The sequence below is a fragment of the Diospyros lotus genome, chromosome 13 (genome assembly GCF_014633365.1).
Source record: "Diospyros lotus cultivar Yz01 chromosome 13, ASM1463336v1, whole genome shotgun sequence".
In the NCBI taxonomy this organism is placed as follows: domain Eukaryota; kingdom Viridiplantae; phylum Streptophyta; class Magnoliopsida; order Ericales; family Ebenaceae; genus Diospyros; species Diospyros lotus.
The window spans coordinates 30,538,899-30,557,077 of record NC_068350.1 but is presented as its reverse complement, the minus strand read 5'-3'; the positions used below and the strand labels follow the sequence as shown (position 1 = coordinate 30,557,077).

The 18,179-nt window shown below is 39.2% G+C and overlaps 2 protein-coding genes and 1 long non-coding RNA gene across 8 annotated transcripts in view; 2 read left to right on the top strand and 1 right to left on the bottom strand.

Annotated features, from left to right (window-relative positions):
- The window catches only part of LOC127789138 (eukaryotic translation initiation factor 2 subunit beta-like), a 30,861-nt gene extending 28,765 nt beyond the window's left edge, over window positions 1-2,096 (top strand). For all 5 annotated transcript variants that reach the window (XM_052317938.1, XM_052317937.1, XM_052317934.1 and 2 more), the window contains one exon: window positions 1,777-2,096. In XM_052317938.1, the coding sequence (XP_052173898.1) occupies window positions 1,777-1,854 (78 nt within the window). In that variant the 3' untranslated portion in view covers window positions 1,855-2,096. The remainder of the gene's footprint in view (window positions 1-1,776) is intronic.
- A 1,684-nt stretch (window positions 2,097-3,780) lies between these two features.
- Window positions 3,781-14,614, bottom strand: LOC127787945 (uncharacterized). The gene is made up of 3 exons (XR_008020285.1): window positions 14,464-14,614; window positions 5,962-6,112; window positions 3,781-4,532 (listed from the first exon to the last, which is right to left on the bottom strand). It is a non-coding gene; the product is annotated as an uncharacterized LOC127787945 (long non-coding RNA).
- On the top strand, window positions 14,275-17,832 carry LOC127787944 (mannan endo-1,4-beta-mannosidase 6). Of its 2 annotated transcripts, none has more exons than XM_052316030.1 (6): window positions 14,275-14,567; window positions 15,328-15,607; window positions 16,168-16,362; window positions 16,521-16,643; window positions 16,818-17,029; window positions 17,290-17,832. In XM_052316030.1, the coding sequence occupies exons 2-6, from the start codon at window positions 15,368-15,370 to the stop codon at window positions 17,720-17,722; spliced, it is 1,203 nt and encodes a 400-aa protein (XP_052171990.1). In that variant the 5' UTR covers window positions 14,275-14,567; window positions 15,328-15,367; the 3' UTR covers window positions 17,723-17,832. The 2 variants fall into 2 exon arrangements, with proteins under 2 accessions (XP_052171990.1, XP_052171989.1); XM_052316029.1 differs by having other exon boundaries at window positions 14,275-15,249.
- The last annotated feature ends 347 nt before the right edge of the window (window positions 17,833-18,179 follow it).

Sequence of the window (18,179 nt, the reverse complement as noted above, 5' to 3'; positions counted from 1 at the left end):
TGGCTCCGATACCATGTTTTGAAGAAGAGACAAAATGTGTTATATTTTATTCATGTGTTAGGTATATATACTACTCTACAAGGTACAACTTAATAAAGCTAATAACTATGTACAAGGCTAAGCATTTACAACACTATAAAGCTAATACTTTCCAAAGGTTTTGTCACTTCTTACACTTGAGAAAACAATAACTAAAAGTGGGGACACCAAAGGGCTGTAAGGTTTTCCAAAGATGACCTATCCATTGTATCAATTTTACAGGACAAAATTACTTCCATATTCTATGACAGTTATGGGCACTGATGCCAGGATGTCAAACCTCCTTTCACCATGGAACCATGATCTGGATCGTGTGATCTTGATCATGCTACATTCATGCACCACATCATTATATAGATAGAACTCACTTAAATAAATATGATATAAGTTAACTGAAAAGAAATTCTGAAAATAAATTTTGGATGCTGAAATCAAAGGCAGTTCGAGACTAGGGATCCAAAATTGACGCTAGGGAAATGCAAACAATTTTTTATCATCCTAAATTAATATTCAAATCATTGTTAAAAGTAATGTGTATATTATATATATAACTCACTTTCAATTGAACTGTGAGCCCAAACAATGCTCCAACTAAGCCTAGCACCTTGTACCAAATATAAAGAGTCAGATTTGTATCATACCACAAGGAACTGTGAACCATTTAATCTTTGAAGAGCTCCTTCTTCAATATCCTGATTCCATGCAAGGATAAACATGTTTGTAGTGTAAACCATAGTCACATTTAAGAAAATGTTTGTATGGATTGTTTGGTGTGGTGGTGTGGTGTTAACTCTGAAGCTTACTGGTTTGGCTCAAATACACGTGCCTGTGACAATGGTATTTGATGAGTCTCCTACACACCTGGCCCTATCCTCCAATCTGTCCAGTGTTGAAGCATCACTTCTACTACTTGTTACTTGTATTATAATGAAAATGGGGGTGCAACTTTTTTTTTTTTTTTGGTCACACAATAATTACCTTTATACCTGTGTATTCATATTTATTTCTCAAATTTGGTTTTTTTTGTTGTTTGTTTTATTATTTTCCACTTCTTTTTCTTTCACATACCATGGACATGGGATTAAGGATTGTGATTGTTGTTGATTTTATTATTTCACTTTCTTGGCATAAATTATATTGTTCACTTCATTATATAAAAGGAGCAACTCTCTCGTTAGATCAGAGAGCCGTTTTCTCAGAACGTTATACTTGAATGGTCACTGAATCAAAATCAAATTACATTAAGAAGATTGAATGACATTTTGTTACAAGTTTGAAACATCCAAAATCTGAAAGAACATTGCTGGTAATGAGCATGCATGGATGGTTGGTCTGCTTTTTCCAAAATTATTTAAATGTCAATTAACTGAAAACAAGGACAAAAGATGGTACTTTGATTATCTAGAAGAACTAAGGGCAAGCCTACCAAAGGGGCAAAAACAAGGAATGTGCTATTCTCAGTGTTGGCTTTGGTTTGGTCACAACCACATCTTTACATTTGAGGCCATTCCATATTCTTTTCTCTGCATATAAACTTTTTGTTAATTTGTTAAAGAAACAAAAAATCTGAAACTTGAAGATCATTTTGGTGATAGTATTCTTTTGGATGAATTCTTATGAGTGCTTAAATTGTTGAAGCTTAATGTCCTCTTCATTCAAGAATGGCTATTTGATGAATCAAAGTTGCTGAAGTTATATTTTCTTTTGTTAATAATGTGTTGGAACATTCTCTCGCAGTGTGGTTCTGGGCGCTCTGTTGCTCCAATCAAGGCTGGTTTTGTTGCCCGTGTTGGGCGTAGGAAGGCTGGGACATGATCGGGTTGTCTTTATCCTTCATGTGTCGTGAGCCTAGCTCGTCTTCTTTCCTTAACTTCCTATTTCTATTGTTAGATGCTATCTGCAATAGCAGCAGATTCAAAATGCTTAGTTTTAATTCTCATTTTGACCTGAGAATGTAAACAGGGTTTAGGCTTAACGTATCTTTCATAAATGTCTTCTTATGATTATTATCAAATAATGAATAATTGAAGTGCAGTGCGAGCTTAGAAGTTTTAGTAGATCTTTCTTGGTAGCTGCGGTAACTAGCTATGCCTGCTGTAACTGTTATTCTGTACTAAGATTTATCTCTGAGGCCATATGTTTTTGGTACACGCTTTACAAGCCATGTTGCCTGGATATTATACTCAATTTCTGACTTTGACATTTGGTCATTTCCATCCATGGGAGTTAGAAAAGGAAAAGATTTTTGTTAGGAGAGCAAGAGTACAGCCATGGACAGAGATGGCTAGATGTCTAGAACAAATGTAGTCGACTGCACCTAACCGGATTAAAATTTGTGATTTATATTGGTTTCATAGCTGTGGCAGAAAGAGAAGATCGGGTCCGATTGATGCCAATCAACTGTCAGTTTGTCTTGAGTCTTGAGTGTGTGTGAGGTTTCAACTTCAAGGGCTAGCTGTTGATTGCATTCAGTATCACTGCTGGCTGTTGTCTACTTGTAGTAGGACAGGCACCCAATTCCCACACTTGTGTCTAGTGGCTGGACAACGTTTAATACCCTTACTATTGTATTGATATCTTGAGATGATCGTTTTTACGTGATTTTTAGTACTCATATTCTCGATTATATCAGAAGAGATAAATCACAGATTGAGCTTTTGGTCCTTGTGTAAGACGAGACTTGAACTCTCAACCTATCAAATTGACACTGACATATTGTTCATTCAACTGCTTGACCTATGTCTTGAAGACTACTATTATACTAATATTTTATAATATAATATGAGTAATATATCTTATCATATATGGTATGCTATATAATATGAGTATCATGTTAGCTGACTGCTTGAGTTTATTTATCATCTAGCAAGAAAAAAAAGAAGTGATGTTTGTGTCTCACATCATTTGGGTGGCATGTGGTCGATAAATAACCATATATCTCCTTTTCAACTAGTAATTGTTTGGATGTGGTACAGTAGTCTTATTTTCGCTGGCTAAACATGTTACCCAAAGTTAATATTAACTAGTCATTTATGAATTTATTTATCATCTAGCAAAGCAAAACATAATTGCGCTCAATAACGTTTTTATGAGGGTCTTGTTTTGCAAGATTTGTTATTTCATTGGGCTCCCCTCAACATATTTATCCTTACTATTATAAATATTATTTATTTTATTAAACATGTAAATGTCAAATTTGGTATTTTTTATATTATTTATTTATTATGTATTCGATAGAACCACTACAAATTTCTTCAAATAACTATTTTTCTTCACATATTGACTTAAGTATCGAAAAACATATGTGGGTGAAGAATTCCTGCTTTCTTTTTAACTTGTTTTTGTGAGTGAAGTTTTGTTGTAGATATATAGGAAGTTCCTCCCAAATGGATTAATCTTTTGTCGAAAATACACCTGAGAGCTCATTCAAGACTCTAACCAGAGATATCCCATAGATACAACAATGCAGGTTTTTTAGGGCATGGCGTCCTTCCAGATCACCCCTATTAGACAACCAGATGTTGAAGCCAACCGTTGCATATTTTCATGAGCAGACACCTACCGGTTGTTCGTCTCACTTTGTTATGGCTGCAGCCAATCGCTGCATATTTTCATGAGCAGACACCTACCGGTTGTTCGTCTCTCTCCCATGACTGCAACATTCCCGCACTACGAAGTGAAGTTTTATCATATTTTACTTATTTTTAAAATACTTGTTAATATTTGTTGTCTTAAAAAAATAAAAAGTAACCCTATCAACAAGATTTGAATTCATAAACTTTAACTTAAAATAAAATTATTTTATTATTCTATTAAATCTTATATTTATCTAAGCTTTATAAAAAATTCTAAAAACTAAACTGCATATCAAAGGAACTTTTATTTGAAACTTTATAATGTTTTACTTACCTTTTTTATAGTATATACACACACACTGGTATCATATTATGTTATCACATATAAACACAAATTTTTGCAATATGATGGTCCATTCAAACATATTATGTCTCAATGACAAAAGGCTTAAATCAACAGCATTCATAAGATTTGATTCATTACCTGAGGGTTAAGCTCCCATTCATCTTTATTTATTATCATATTTCTTATTAAAACTTAAAATATTAATTCTCTTCTATTATATTAATTATTTATTTTTCTTACTACTTTTCAAACTTAAGCAGGAACATATCTAGAATTTGTCATTTTATGCATGGTTAAGTTAGAAAAATGAGAAAAAAAATCAAAAATTAATAATCAAATGATTATTAATTATGTAAATTTGAATGGTAGTATTGAACTGATACAAAATTAAAAGTTCCAATGTAAGATTGATTAAATTTAAAGTTTGTCATAAAAATAAAAAAAAATGCTATTTGTATTTCTTAAACTACACAATGTAGATAAAATGACAAAAATACCTTTCACCCAAAGTGGTGAGACAAAGCACTGAGATGGCGTGAGACGGTAAGGCACGTGATTAAAATACCTCTCACCTAAGATAGTGAGACGACGCGAGATGGTGAGGCGCAAAAGATATTTTAGTCATTTGTGTGCGTTTGTATAACTCAATGTATAATTCTTAATATACAAGTAGTATAGTCCAAAAATTAATACACTACCCAAAATTTAGTATCTTTTAGATAATTAATCTAAAAAGAGTAAATTGAACTCAAAATCTTGTGGTTTGGATTATTTGCAAAGATGCTCCCTGTAGTTAAAAAATGTGCACAATTTTTATTTAAACACCTAATCTGAAGATATTTATAAATCTTTGTTATTTGAAAATGTCATTAAGGGTCACTGAAATTTATTTTTCACAAGAAAAATTATATTTAGTATTCCTAAATTTGACATAAAAGCATAAATTACCTTTAATGTTTGAAAAAATATAACAAATACCAAGAAACCCATCTGTTAAATTTTTTTAAATTTTCAAAACACCATTATCTTGTTTCTCTTTTTTCCTCCCAATTCTCTCCCATCCATGGCAATGCCGACTACTAGACCTATCCCAACCAAAGGTCTTTCTCTTTCTCTGCCATCTGAATGTAACTACATAACTCTATCGTGATGTGGGGTTCTAATTTTGGGGTTGATAATCAAGTCAAGAAGGGGTGGCTTTCGCCAAAACTAGTTTTGGGTTTTAATAAGGTGAAATCTAGTTTGGGTTTTTGGCTTCTGTCGACCACAAAGAGAGAGAAAAAAGAGGCCAAGGTAGCCTCACCATGGCTGTTCGACACCAATGCAAGTTTGTCGTCAGCATTGTGATTTTAGACTTCAAGCTATAGAAGTCGAATTGAACTTCAAGCTATAAAAGTTGATAGCTGGTGGTTGCTAGTCGGAAAAGAATAGGAGAAAGAGACAAGTGAAAAGGAGAACAAGAAAAGGTGGAGAGGAAGAGGAGAAGGACGAGAAACAAATGAAGGCAGACATATATATATCTAACCTATGAAGGCAGACATATATATATCTAACCTTTTTTTGTCTCTAATTGAAATACTTTAATTTTGTCTATGACAAAAAAACTCAAACTCGGAAATTTTTTCCATCTTTGAGTGCAAGCAAAATTTAGAAATAGAAAATTTTCATTCTCTAACTGAAAAAAATTTTAGTGACAAATTTTTTTCCATCTTTGATTCGAAAAACGTTTAGAGACGGAATTTTTTTGTCACTAATTTCATCTCTAAAACCGTTTCTAAAAGAAATTTCAGTTATTTTGGTCACTGATCTCAAATTCCATCTTTGTTAGAGACGATTTTTTTTTTTTTATCTCAAAATTCATCTATGTTAGAGATGGAATTTATTTTTATTTCTAAATTTGATTTTTTTTTTTTTTGATAATGTGATGAAGATTAGTTGTTATTGTTTGAATACAACAATTAAAATTTATATCAAATGAAGAGTTCCAGAAGTCAGTAGAACCTGGCGGAAGAACATGGCTTATCTGGGAGAAACTAGCATAATTTTGAAGGGGCTCAATCTGTTGTTCGAGACAACTGATGTTTGTCCAAGAGAAAGTTGTTTGGGAGAGTCTCCATTGTCTGGGAGAGTTGATATAGTCTTGAGAGAGCTTCTACAAGACAAAATCTAGTTAAAAGTATAAAACTTTATTAGCTTAAGCCCTTTTTAAAAAATAGGAACTTGAAACAGTGAGTAAAAATAAATTGAAAGAATGCAACACACAAAATCTATAGTGGTTTGACTATGCCTACTCCACTACCCTCCTTACCAATGATTTTATCCAATCAACTTATTTGGATAACTTTTAAAACAAGCTTAGTTACAAACATTTACAAACAATGATTTTTTCTAACATGATTAGCCACAACTAATGCCTTTTATTAGGATCAAGCTTAACCTTTACAAGATCACAAAAAAATGTGAATAAAATATACAAGAGAAGGTACAGGTTGTATAAGATATGTACTTGATTACAAAAACTATATACTTGATTAATTTTGCATTGCCAAAAACTTAAACTATCTACTCGAATACAAAGGTCTATTTAGTCGAGTACATTTGATTTTTACTCAAATACACTAAAGATTTGTAATCGATTATCTTTTATACAACTTATGCTTACTTGATTACAAATAAAATACACTCAATTAAATTATCATACCATAATTGAAAATAATTCAAGGTTTATCTAGCAAAAGCATTACTCGGGTAAGTTAGATTTTTACTTGAATATAGGAATTTGATCACATAATTACTCAATTATATGAAGCATTTTACTCAATTTAAATAAACAACATTTTGACCTAATTAGATATATTACTTCATTACTCAATTAATATAGAATGATACTCGACTGAAAATTTGACTTACTTGATTAATATATATATATATATTGTTGTGCCATGAAAAACAGGTTGAGAAAAAATGAAATTTTTTAAAGAAAAAATAAAAAGGCTCGCAGCAGTGTGCCACAAGCCCATTTGCAGCAAAGGGCTTGCCGTAAGGGCCTTGCAGTAGTGTGTCACGAGAATCCTTTGTGGCAGAATCTTGTGGCAAGAGCTAGTGGCGAAGAAAACCTTGTGGCGAGAACTAGTGGCAAATCCTTGTGGCGGAAGAGCTAGTGGCGAAGCCTTATGGCGAAAGAGCTAGTGGCGAAGCCTTGTGGCGGAAGAGCTAGTGGCGAAGCCATGTGGCGAAATAGCTAGTGGCAAAGCCTTGTGGTGGAAGAGCTAGTGGCAAAGCCTTGTGGAAAAAACCTTGTGGCCAGAGCTAGTGGCAAAGCCTTGGTGGCGGAAGAGTTAGTGGCGAAACCTTGTAGCGGAAGAGCTAGTGGTGAAGCCTTGTGGCGAAATAGTTAGTGGCAAAGCCTTGTGGCAAACCCTTGTGGCGAAAGAGCTAGTGGCAAAGCTTTGTGACGAAGCCTTGCGGCTAGACCTAGCGACGAAGTTAAAGCCTTGCGGCGAAACCTTGTGAAAAAAAAAGCTTGTGGCGAGAGCTAGTGGCAAAACCTTGTGATGGAAAAGCTAGTGGCGAAGTCTTGTAGCGAAAGAGTTAGTGGCAAAGCCTTGTGACGGAAGAGTTATTGGCGAAGCCTTGTGGCAAAAGAACTAGTGGCGAAGCCTTGTGACAAAAGAGTTATTGGCAAAGCCTTGTGGCGAAGCTGCTTGTGGCAAAAAAATCTTGTGGTAAGGCCTTGCGGCAAGCCTTTATGGCAGTGTGCCGCAAGGCTTGTGGCGTTGCGGCAAGTCTTGTGGCAAGGCCTTATGGTAGTGTGCCGCAAGGCCTTGCGGCAAAAACTTGATTGCAGCCACACAATTTGAACATGGTTCATTCAACAAGCGATACGTGTCAGTACCAAGCATCCTTGAGAATTATGCCCTATAAATACCCATCTACAGGACATTGAAAAGGACTTCCAATTTTGATAAAATCTAGACACTTTGAATGCACTTTTACTATCTTCGTGAATAGTCATTGGGATTTGAGACTGACTTTGGCATCAAAGGGTCTTTGCGGGGGAAGATTCCCTTGAGTCTTCTGACCCATTTTTAGAGCATCAGCAGGGCCAAATCCTTACGGCGAACCTAGCGACAAAGGCAAAAGCTTGTGACAGACCTAGCAGCGAAGGTTAATCCTTGTGGCGAACCTAGCAGCGAAGGAAAAAGCTTCTGGTGAGATCTAGCGGCGAAGGAAAAAGCTTGTGGCGAGACTTAGTGGCGAAACCTTATGGCAAGAGCTTGTGGTAAGAGCTAGTGGCAAGAGCTAATGGCGAGAGCTTATGGTAAGAGCTTGTGGCAAGAGCTTGCGGCGAGAGCTTGTGGCAAGACCTAGTGGCGAGAGCTTGTGGTAAGAGCTAGTGGCAAGAGCTTGTGGCGAGAGCTAGTGGAAAAAGCTAGTGGCAAGATCTTGTGGCAAGACTTAGTTGCGAAACCTTATGGCAAGAGCTAGTGACAAGAGCTAATGGCGAGAGCTTGTGGCAAAAGCTAGTGGCGAGAGCTAGTGGCGAATTCTTGCGACGAGCATCCTAGCGGCAATCTCTCTTGAGGCGACATCTCTTACGGTAACCTAACTTCACCTGACATTGAGCTCTAATGGATCCCACATCACAAATTTTAATTATTGTATTTTGGCAACAATAATTTGGCATCATCTGTGGGAAACACAACAAAAAGCCAATCTTAACACAAGATGCCGAGAGGGACAAGATCAGCCGGTTGGGCGAACCCGCCTGATCCCGCCCGACGAAGCGCTCGTACCAGGATAAGAGCCACGAAAGGTCCCCATCAAGTGCACTCTACAGTATCTGAATTTTCAATATATCACTCTAATAATGATGTGCATTCCGGGAACTTTCCTATGCTCGAATGCAACCATACCACCAGACTGGGGGGCATGGAGCGTTCAGAGCAAGGAGAAGCACATGTGGCTGGATTGAGAAGATATGCGACAAGGCGAGAGAAGCAAGTCCCACATGCAGCGCCCACTAGTCAAGAACAACACTCCTCTAGACAGTCTTCAATTCCAAATAGAAATCTCGTGGGGACTTCAAGAATAGCTCCACCCACGGTCTTACTCTCAGATTATGAACTATTGCGGAAGAATTTTGAGGAGCTGAAACAACATAATTATGAACTCAAAATGAACAATGAGGAGAATATGAGAAGACTATAGGAAGTCACTGCTTTGTTACATGAACTAATCCTGGACATTCACATTCCTCACATGGGACAAATCGATACGAGGGCAGAACATCGGAGATCCCAAGACAACCCTTCAAGGGCTTCTCGACAGGGGATAAGAATCAGAACTCTAGGGCTAAATAGTCAAGTCCTAGAAGTAACGGACTCGAGAAGGAAAAATAGCATGAGAGTAAGAAAAGCTTGAGAGTAAGAAAAGCTCGCACGTGTAGAGAAACAGTAGAAAACACCTATTCAGGAGTTCCTTATGATCCATCTTTTTGCCAAAATGAAGCGAAACAGGAAACACTCAGCGTGCCAGACATCAAACGCCTCATAGAAGAGGTACTAGAGCAGAACCAGGTAATGATGGTGCTAAAGGTAACTCCCCCAAAAGAGTTCCCTCTATTGGACGAACTCTAGAGGCAACCAGTGCAACCAGGGTTCGAACTGCCACAGCTTTCGGTATACTCAGGAAGGGAGGACCCCGAGAAACACTTACAATATTTTGTCGCAGTGGCCGTGTTACATGGATGGAGTGAGGTCACTAGGTGCAAGGCTTTCCCACTCTCCCTGGTGAGACAAGCTCAGCAATTGTTCACTGAATTACCAGCAAGACATATACGATCATTCAGATAGTTGAAGAAAGAATTCCTAAATGCATTCTCTGCCTATCTCCCGAAGAAGAAAAGTGCAATATATCTAATAAGCTTACAGCAAAAGACGAATGAATCCCTAAAGCAATACGTCGAATGGTTCAGAGCTGCAACGCATGAAGTAAGGGATTTCCCAATTGGATTGGCAGTGTCAACCCTTCTAAACAAAACTACATATGCTCCGCTTAGAAGATCCTTAGCCTTCTCCGAGCCAAATTCTATGACTGAGTTGTTCGACTGAGTAGAACAATTTATCATCCAAATGGAAATTTTAGACGTAGGGGAAGGTAATAGAAAAGGAAGGAAAACCCAGCCCGAAGTGCGAAAAACCTTACAAAATTCAAAAGAAATTAGGCCCTAACATGTGCACATTATCGACACTATAAGGCGAGGCAATAGGAAAAGCTTGGAACACCGTGCACCTTGAGAGGTACTTCCCAACTTTAACCCCAGGGGAAGGGACGAAGCACGAGACGTAGAATCAAGCTTGTCATCAGAAGCGTTACTTGACCCAGCTGGAGGCCATAATTGTCTTTAACTTTCCATTGTAATAACATCCCTCAATAAATAAAAGAATATATCCCATGTATTTTTGTGGAGTAGGCTAAACTATAAGCCGAACCACATAAAATCTCCATGAGTCCAGATTATTTGTATGTGTCATGCAGGTACGACGGCTCAAGCACAGCTTGCTTCTGAAAGTCAAGTCGCTTAGGGGCAATCTGGTGTCGATGACCACAAGTTAGCCCGGGATCACCAAAACATCCGATGCCTATGCCCGCAAACTCACCCAAATCCCTCGCTTGAGTTAGTTGCTATGCCTTTTTGACTAGATCCAACTCCTTGGTCGATCTAGCGCCTAGGTCTCCTAGGAAACTCGGATGTCTGGTAGGAATCCTGCACCGGACCACTGGCCAAACCCAGATTCCCTGAGGAAGACTGGCCCTAGGAAGCTGGAAAAGAAGTGAAGTGATCACCTGATAGCTCTAGCATAAGACCGCTCCCAAAGGCTAAGTCACCCAGTGGCAATCCGGTGCCAATGACTACGAGCTGGGTCAGGATCACCAGAGGATCCAATGCCTATGCCCGCAGACTCACCCGGATCCCTCGTTTGAGTTCAGTGCTATGACTTTTTGGCTAGACCCAACTTCTTAGTTGATCTGGCGCCTAAGTCTTTCGGCAAACTCGGATGCCTGGTAGGAATCCCGCGCTGGACCACTGGCCAAACCCAAATCCCCTAAGGGAGACTGGCCTAAGGAAAGCAAGAAGAGACATCAACCCTATGATAGTTCTTCCATGATCCCGTTTATCAGAGTTGAGTCACCCAGTTGCAATCTGGTCCCTATGACCATGAGTTGGCTCGGGATCAGCAGAACATCCGATGCTTATGCCCGCAGACTCACCTAGATCCCTTGTTTGAGTTGGGTGCTATGTCTTTTAAGCTAGACTCAACTCCTTGGTCGATCTGGCACCTAGGTCTCCTGGAAAACTCGGATGTTTGGTAGGAATGCCGCGCCAGACCACTGGCCAAACCCAGATTCCCTGAGGTAAACCAATCCCGAAAGACAGACATGGAGAACACAATAATCCATCATGGGATCATTGGACGCTCCGAACATTATGCCCGCAGGCTCGTAGGGATCCCTTGACTGAGTCCGATGCTATGCTCCCAAGCTAGACCCGACTCCTTGGCTGATCCGGCGTCTAGGCCTCCCGACAAGCTCGGACACTCAATAAGAATCCCGTAGCGGAACTTATCTCTCGAGGGCCTGGTTGCCCAGAGATAATCTGGTACCTAAGCCCCCGGTCGACATAAGATCTTTGGGTATCCTGGAACCCTTGATTGAGTTTAGGTGCTAAACCCGGTTGCTTGGTTGATATTTTACTCTTCAAATTTTGTCTAAAGACAAAACAGAAGAGTGGGGGGCAATTTTTGTGTCATGAAAAATAGGTTGAGAAAAAATGAGAATTTTTAAAGAAAAAATAAGGCTCGCTGCAATATGCCACAAGCCCACTTGTGGCAGTGTGCCATGAGCCTCTTTTGTGGTAGAACCTTGTGGCAAAAGCTAGTGGTGAAGCCTTGTGGTAAAAAACCTTGTGGCGAGAACTAGTGGCAAAGCCTTGTTGTAGAAGAGCTAATGGCGAAGCCTTGGGGCGAAAGAGCTAGTGGCGAAACCTTGTGGCGAAAGAGCTAGTGGCGAAACCTTGTGGCAGAAGAGCTAGTGGCAAAGTCTTGTGATGAAAGAGCTAGTGGCAAAACCTTGTGGTGAGAGCTAGTGGAAAAGCCTTATGGCGGAAGAACTAGTGGCAACGCCTTGTGGCGGAAGAGCTAATGGCGAAACCTTGTGGCGAAAGAGCTAGTGGCGAAGCCTTGTGGCGAAAGAGCTAGTGGTGAAGCCTTGTGGCAGAAGAGCCAGTGGCAAAGCCTTGTGGCGAAAGAGCTAGTAGGGAAGCCTTGCGGCTAGAGGTAGCGGCGAAGTTAAAGCCTTGCTGCGAAACCTTATGGAAAAAAAGCTTGTGGTGAGAGCTAGTGGCAAAACCTTGTGGCGGAAAAGCTAGTGGCGAAGCCTTGTGGCTAAAGAGCCTTGTGGCAAGCCCTTGCGACAGTGTGCCGCAAGGCCTTGCAGCAAAGACTTGATTGCAACCACACACCTTGAACATGGTTCATTCAACAAGCGACACGTGTCAGTACCAAGCATTCTTGAGAATTGTGCCCTATAAATACCCATCTATAGGACATTGAAAAGGACTTTCAGTTTTGATAAAATCTAGACACTTTGAATGCACTTTTACTATTTTCGTGAATAGTCATTGGGATTCGAGATTAACTTTGGTATCGGAGGGTCTTTGCTAAGAAAGATTCTTGCGAGCGTTTTAACCTATTTTTTGAGCATTAGCAAGGTTAAATCCTTGCGGCGAAGGCAAAAACTTGCGGCAAACCTAGCGGCGAAGGTTAATCCTTGCGGTGAACCTAGCGGCGAAGGAGAAAGCTTGTGGTGAGACCTTGTGGCGAAGGCAAAAGCTTGCGGCAAGACCTAGTGGCGAAGGCAAAAGCTTGCAGTAAGACCTTGTGGCAAGAGCTTGTCGCAAGACCTAGTGGCGAGAACTTGTGGCAAGAGCTAGTGGCGAATTCTTGCGGTGAGCATCCTAGCGGCAATCTCCCTTGAGGCGACATCTCTTACGGCAACCTAACTTCACCTGACACCGAGTTCTAGTAGATCCCACATCACAAATTTTAATTGTTGTATTTTGGCAACAACATATATAAATATCTTCATTATTTTTACAACCATTCTTTAATCTTAACACATTATTTTGGTCACCATCACTTAATATAATTTTTATATTTCCTCATCAAATCAAAACTTTAATAACTTAATAGATTACTCAACAAAAAGGTACATTGAGATTTCTCCGGTACAAGCCTTCTAATGCTTATAGTCAGAAGAAGTCATAGAGAAGCAAAGATGCAAGTGAAAATGCGAGTGAAGTATGCTATGAAAGTCATCCAGGAGAAGTGGATTTCTTCGGGAGAAGTATGGTCGTGTGGGTGCTAGAAGTCCGAAGGCTAGAAAAAAGATCCAAAAGTCGAAAGATCAAGAGGTATTTATACCCTCCGGTCGTGATTGGGACATGTGGCATGCATGCATAGGGGATGAGATGTTCTTTCGGCCACAAGACACGGTGTTATCTTGGACATAAGCTAAAAGAGGGCCTGGTGAGAAGTCCCCCGGAGGAAAGGTCTCTCGAAGGAAAAAGAGCTTGTGTTCAAAAGGGTTATGTTGTCTAGAATAATGTGGACGTGGGGCAAAGTTGTCCATGAAAAGGTTTTCTCATGTATTTTCCTAAGAGTTTGATTCGATCGAGTAGATTATGGCGTGCAATATGTGACTCTCTAGGAGAACTTGTTAGGATTCTCTAGAAGAATTTTTGTGTCAGGTTATCCAGGAGAACTTCCTCTCTCGGAAGTCGTCTTTTTTTAAGAGAACGCCACCCCCTCCCTCCCCCTCCAGAGCGTGCACAAAGAATAGACTATAACACCAAGTAGACCACGGCAATTGAGATTAGCACCAATGTTGAAGCTGTAACTCCATTAGCGACAATAGAAATGAGCACTCGTCCTCATCATCTTCCCCCTCTCTCTCCGCTAAATAACCCATTGGCAATGGAATTTGGACCAAACTCCATCCTCAAACAAAATTGATTTTTTCATGCATTCAACTTATAAATCTGACAAAAGATTTTAACCTAATTATTAGTGTCCTATTTTTGTTTTCAATTTATATTTTCTTTTTTTTATTGCAAAAAGGTTATTTCTGGAATTTTCTTGGTTTTTGTCTAAGTTATTTCTAGGACTTCCAGCAAAAACTTCCAATTTACCAGCATAAGAAGGGAAAAAAAAAAAAAAAAAAAAAACAGAAAAGGCAACAACACTAGAGATGAGAGAACTGCTCCATCAAATAGTTCAGTATTTATCTCAAACGGAGACACACATCTCTACCTCTCTCCGTGAAAAGGTATTCCTGGTTTCCAAATTGCAAGTGGTTTTTGAGGATCTTCATTACGCCTGGATGTATATACATACATATATATATATATATCATACGCTGGCAATAGTCGGGGCAATGCACCTTTACCTATGGGCCTTGTCTTGCTGAAGGGCTTTGCAAAATCATGGAGTTGTATGCTTTAAGGCCAAGTAGAACCTCTCTTCACGCTTGGAGTAGACGGACGGGTAACCCCTCTTCTTCTTCTTCATCTTGTTTACAAATTCATGCCCAGAACATGGGTAGTAGGGCCAAGCTTTGATGCTTCCAACAAATGCTCCTGAATGCGACATTTCAACTACTGGTCATAATAATAATAATGGAAGATTAGAAATACCCAAATTTAATGCTGCAAAAAACTTGGTTTCCTGCCTTATTGGGATTAATCTCACTTCTTGCTTCTTCCGGTAAGAACAAAGAACGAAGAGATTAAGGCAAGCAAAGAAGTTAGGAAAAGAAAGGGACTGAAAAGGAAAAACAGATGGAGAGAGGCTTTTGTTTATCTTTACTCTGTTTTTTTATTTCTTTGTGTATCCTTATATGAAACAAAACAATTTGGGAAGGAGGAGGGATAAAGATAGATAATTTCCTTTGCTTCAAAGGTCGTCACATGATCTTCACTCACACACAAATATATGTACATTTATATATATGCTGTTCAAGAAAATTTTGCATTGGGGGTGTGGACCCGAAAAGCATGGATACTGATAAGCGAAACCTCAGATTTCTGAAAGCTTACCACACTGCATTTCTTGTGATTTTCTCCCAAATTTTGAGCCACACTGTTTCGGGGGTCAATGGGGAAGAAAATCTGGAATTAGTGCTGGAGGGATCAGATGGTGAATTGGCCTATTCTAGCATAAACCATGGGTACTTTCTGGAAGTTATTTTTATTAGAATGAATGAAGTTTTTCTTTTCTTTTCTGATGCATCTTTTCGTGGATGTAGGAGTTATGAATTTGGGGAAAAGGAAGCGGATGCATGGACCATGGTGCAGAAACAAAAGAACCAATTTGTGGTCAATGGCCAGCCCTTTTATGTTAATGGGTTCAACACTTACTGGTTGATGGTATTTGCTGTGGATCAATCCACAAGGGGAAAGGTCAGTGAGGTCTTCCAGCAGGCGTCTTCTGTTGGTCTGACAGTTTGTCGCACATGGGCTTTCAATGATGGCCAATGGCGAGCTCTTCAAAAATCGCCATCTGTCTATGATGAAGACATCTTCAAGGTAATTCCTGTTTCACGATTTTCATGTTAGTGAAATGCACACGGACATTCATGCTCTATTTCAACATTCCCTGCTCACTGGCTAGCAAGCTCATGAAAGAATGATTTATGGAATGCACACCGACATCCATGCTCTATTTCAACATTCCCTACTCACTGGCTAGCAAGCTCATGAAATAATGATTTATGGCAGGTTTTCAAATCGCATTTGCTAGAAAATTAGCATACCATAAGAAGAATAGCTTGCTTACTTATTAACTATATTTTGATGCCTTTTTAGTAGAAGAATAAAGGCAGGCTAAGGTGAGAAAGAAACTAGTTAGTAGGCTTGAACTTGTTCATGGTTTTCTTATTGAACCACCAAAATATAGAATCTTCTAAGTAGCACTGGAAGTTGATTATCTAATTTAGTTCTATAGAATGGCTAGAGATTTTGAATGTGCTTCTGTACTTGATGGTGCTCTGATATGTAGGTCCCAAATTTTGGTGACTAATAACTATAAATAGGGCAACTAGTAAGCATTTATCACGTTTCTCAATTTCTTGTTCAATGAATTACAGGCCTTGGATTTTGTTGTAAGTGAGGCAAAGAAGCATAAGATCAGGCTCATATTGTCATTAGCTAACAACTGGGATGCATATGGTGGCAAAGCACAATATGTGAAATGGGGTAAAGCTGCTGGGTTGAAATTGACTTCAGATGATGATTTTTTCAGTCACCCAACTCTCAGAAGCTACTACAAGGCCCATGTTAAGGCATGTTTCTCACTGTTTTCCTTGTCATGGATATGTTCATCGAACAACTTCTGAACTAAACAAGTTTTGAAATTTGTAAATAGTTTTGATCATTAAAATCCTTGAATTATAAGTGTGAATCTAACTCTCTCCCTCCCTCCAATATATAAACTATCTAGACGGTGCTTAATAGAGCGAATACATTCACCAACATTACTTACAAGGATGATCCGACAATTTTTTCCTGGGAACTAATGAATGAGCCACGGTGCACCTCGGATCCTTCTGGGGACAGACTTCAGGTATGTTTTCTTCACTAGCTACAATTTTGCCTAAATTTTCAGTTAATATAGTAGAACACTGGCAATGAGTTGTTAAACTTGTACACAAGAAAATCACGACTAAAAATATACTGTTTAAGAAGTATATTTCTCAAGAGAGTATTTTTGAGTAAAGTAGATAGCATTATTTTTTAGGCATGGATAGAAGAAATGGCAGTCTATGTGAAGAGCATTGATCCAAAGCACTTAGTAGATATTGGGTTAGAAGGATTTTATGGTCCCTCAACACCAAACAAGGTTCACTTCAACCCAAATACATATGCTCAACAAGTTGGGACTGACTTTATCAGGAACCATCAGGCTCTTGGCGTTGATTTTGCCTCAGTTCACATCTATGCAGACTCTTGGTACGTACATGAAATCCTCCTAACAGAATGATCTCTGAAATTTCAATTTGCTGACGCTTGATGCTTTTGAATCTCTGATTCATTTAGTAGTTCTAAGAATCCATATTTAAAACCATTCAGATATGGTGTCTTCTCTAGGATTTATGTCACATTGTGCATCGGCAGATGGATATTTGTTTGTACCTATATTATGTGACTTCTTTTTGCTTCTTCCAAGTGGTGTGGGAGATTCTGACTAGAATACGAAATGTCTTACCAAGGATTTCACGAGCAATTTCCGATGCTCATATCCCATTTTTCAAGTCATGGATGCAAGCCCACATTGAGGATGCCGAGAACTTTCTAGGCATGCCGGTTTTATTTGCTGAATTTGGCGTATCTGCAACAGACCCGGGCTACAATTCTTCATTCAGGGACGCCCTTATCAGTACGGTGTACAAGATCCTCCTGGATTCCGTCAAGAAAGGAGGGAGCGGGGGTGGAAGCCTTCTCTGGCAGCTGTTCCCCCAAGGAACAGACTACATGGATGACGGGTATGCAATTGTTCTTTCCAAGTCTCCTTCAACATCAAACATCATATCCCTCCACTCCAAAAGGCTTAGGATCTTCAACTCCTTGTGCTCTTGGACATGCCGTTGGGGTTGCAAGAAGAAGCAACCTCGAGAGGTCTCTCTCCTCCACGATGATCTTTAGGAGTATAATGTAATCGACCATGACCATGTAACGATCTTGTTACCTACAGAGCTGTTGAGCAATTAAAGAATGGAGTCGTTGATGCTTAAATAAAGCCCTCTTTTTCTGTCTTTTTGGTGTAAATGGACAGTGCTTTTCGACTCATATATTAGTGATTGCGTGATTCTAATCACTGTTGCCAACGATAACTTCAATTGCCTATAATCAGGCTTAGAGATGTCAAACAGGCCCGGCGCTATGACGGACCGCAAGTATTGGCCTGGCATTGTGGCATCCCATGTCATGAAAATTAAGGAATAAACACAAATAAATTCAGTTGTTCCAAGACGTATGGGATCAATGAGGTTAAAAATTCATACAATCCTTTTACATTAGACACCAACTGCTGGTTGCTAAACACACTTTAATCTCCCTGGTAAATTAAACTTCCTAATTGAAGCCTCTTTTACCCGGAAAG

Bases quoted from the DNA above. Each gene is read 5' to 3' on its own strand.
- LOC127787944 (XM_052316029.1), top strand. From the start codon at position 14,990: ATGATCTTCACTCACACACAAATATATGTACATTTATATATATGCTGT. The intron at 15,250-15,327 runs GTACTTTCTGGA...TCGTGGATGTAG, and splicing joins TATTCTAGCATAAACCATGG to GAGTTATGAATTTGGGGAAA. The intron at 16,644-16,817 runs GTATGTTTTCTT...ATTATTTTTTAG, and splicing joins CTTCTGGGGACAGACTTCAG to GCATGGATAGAAGAAATGGC.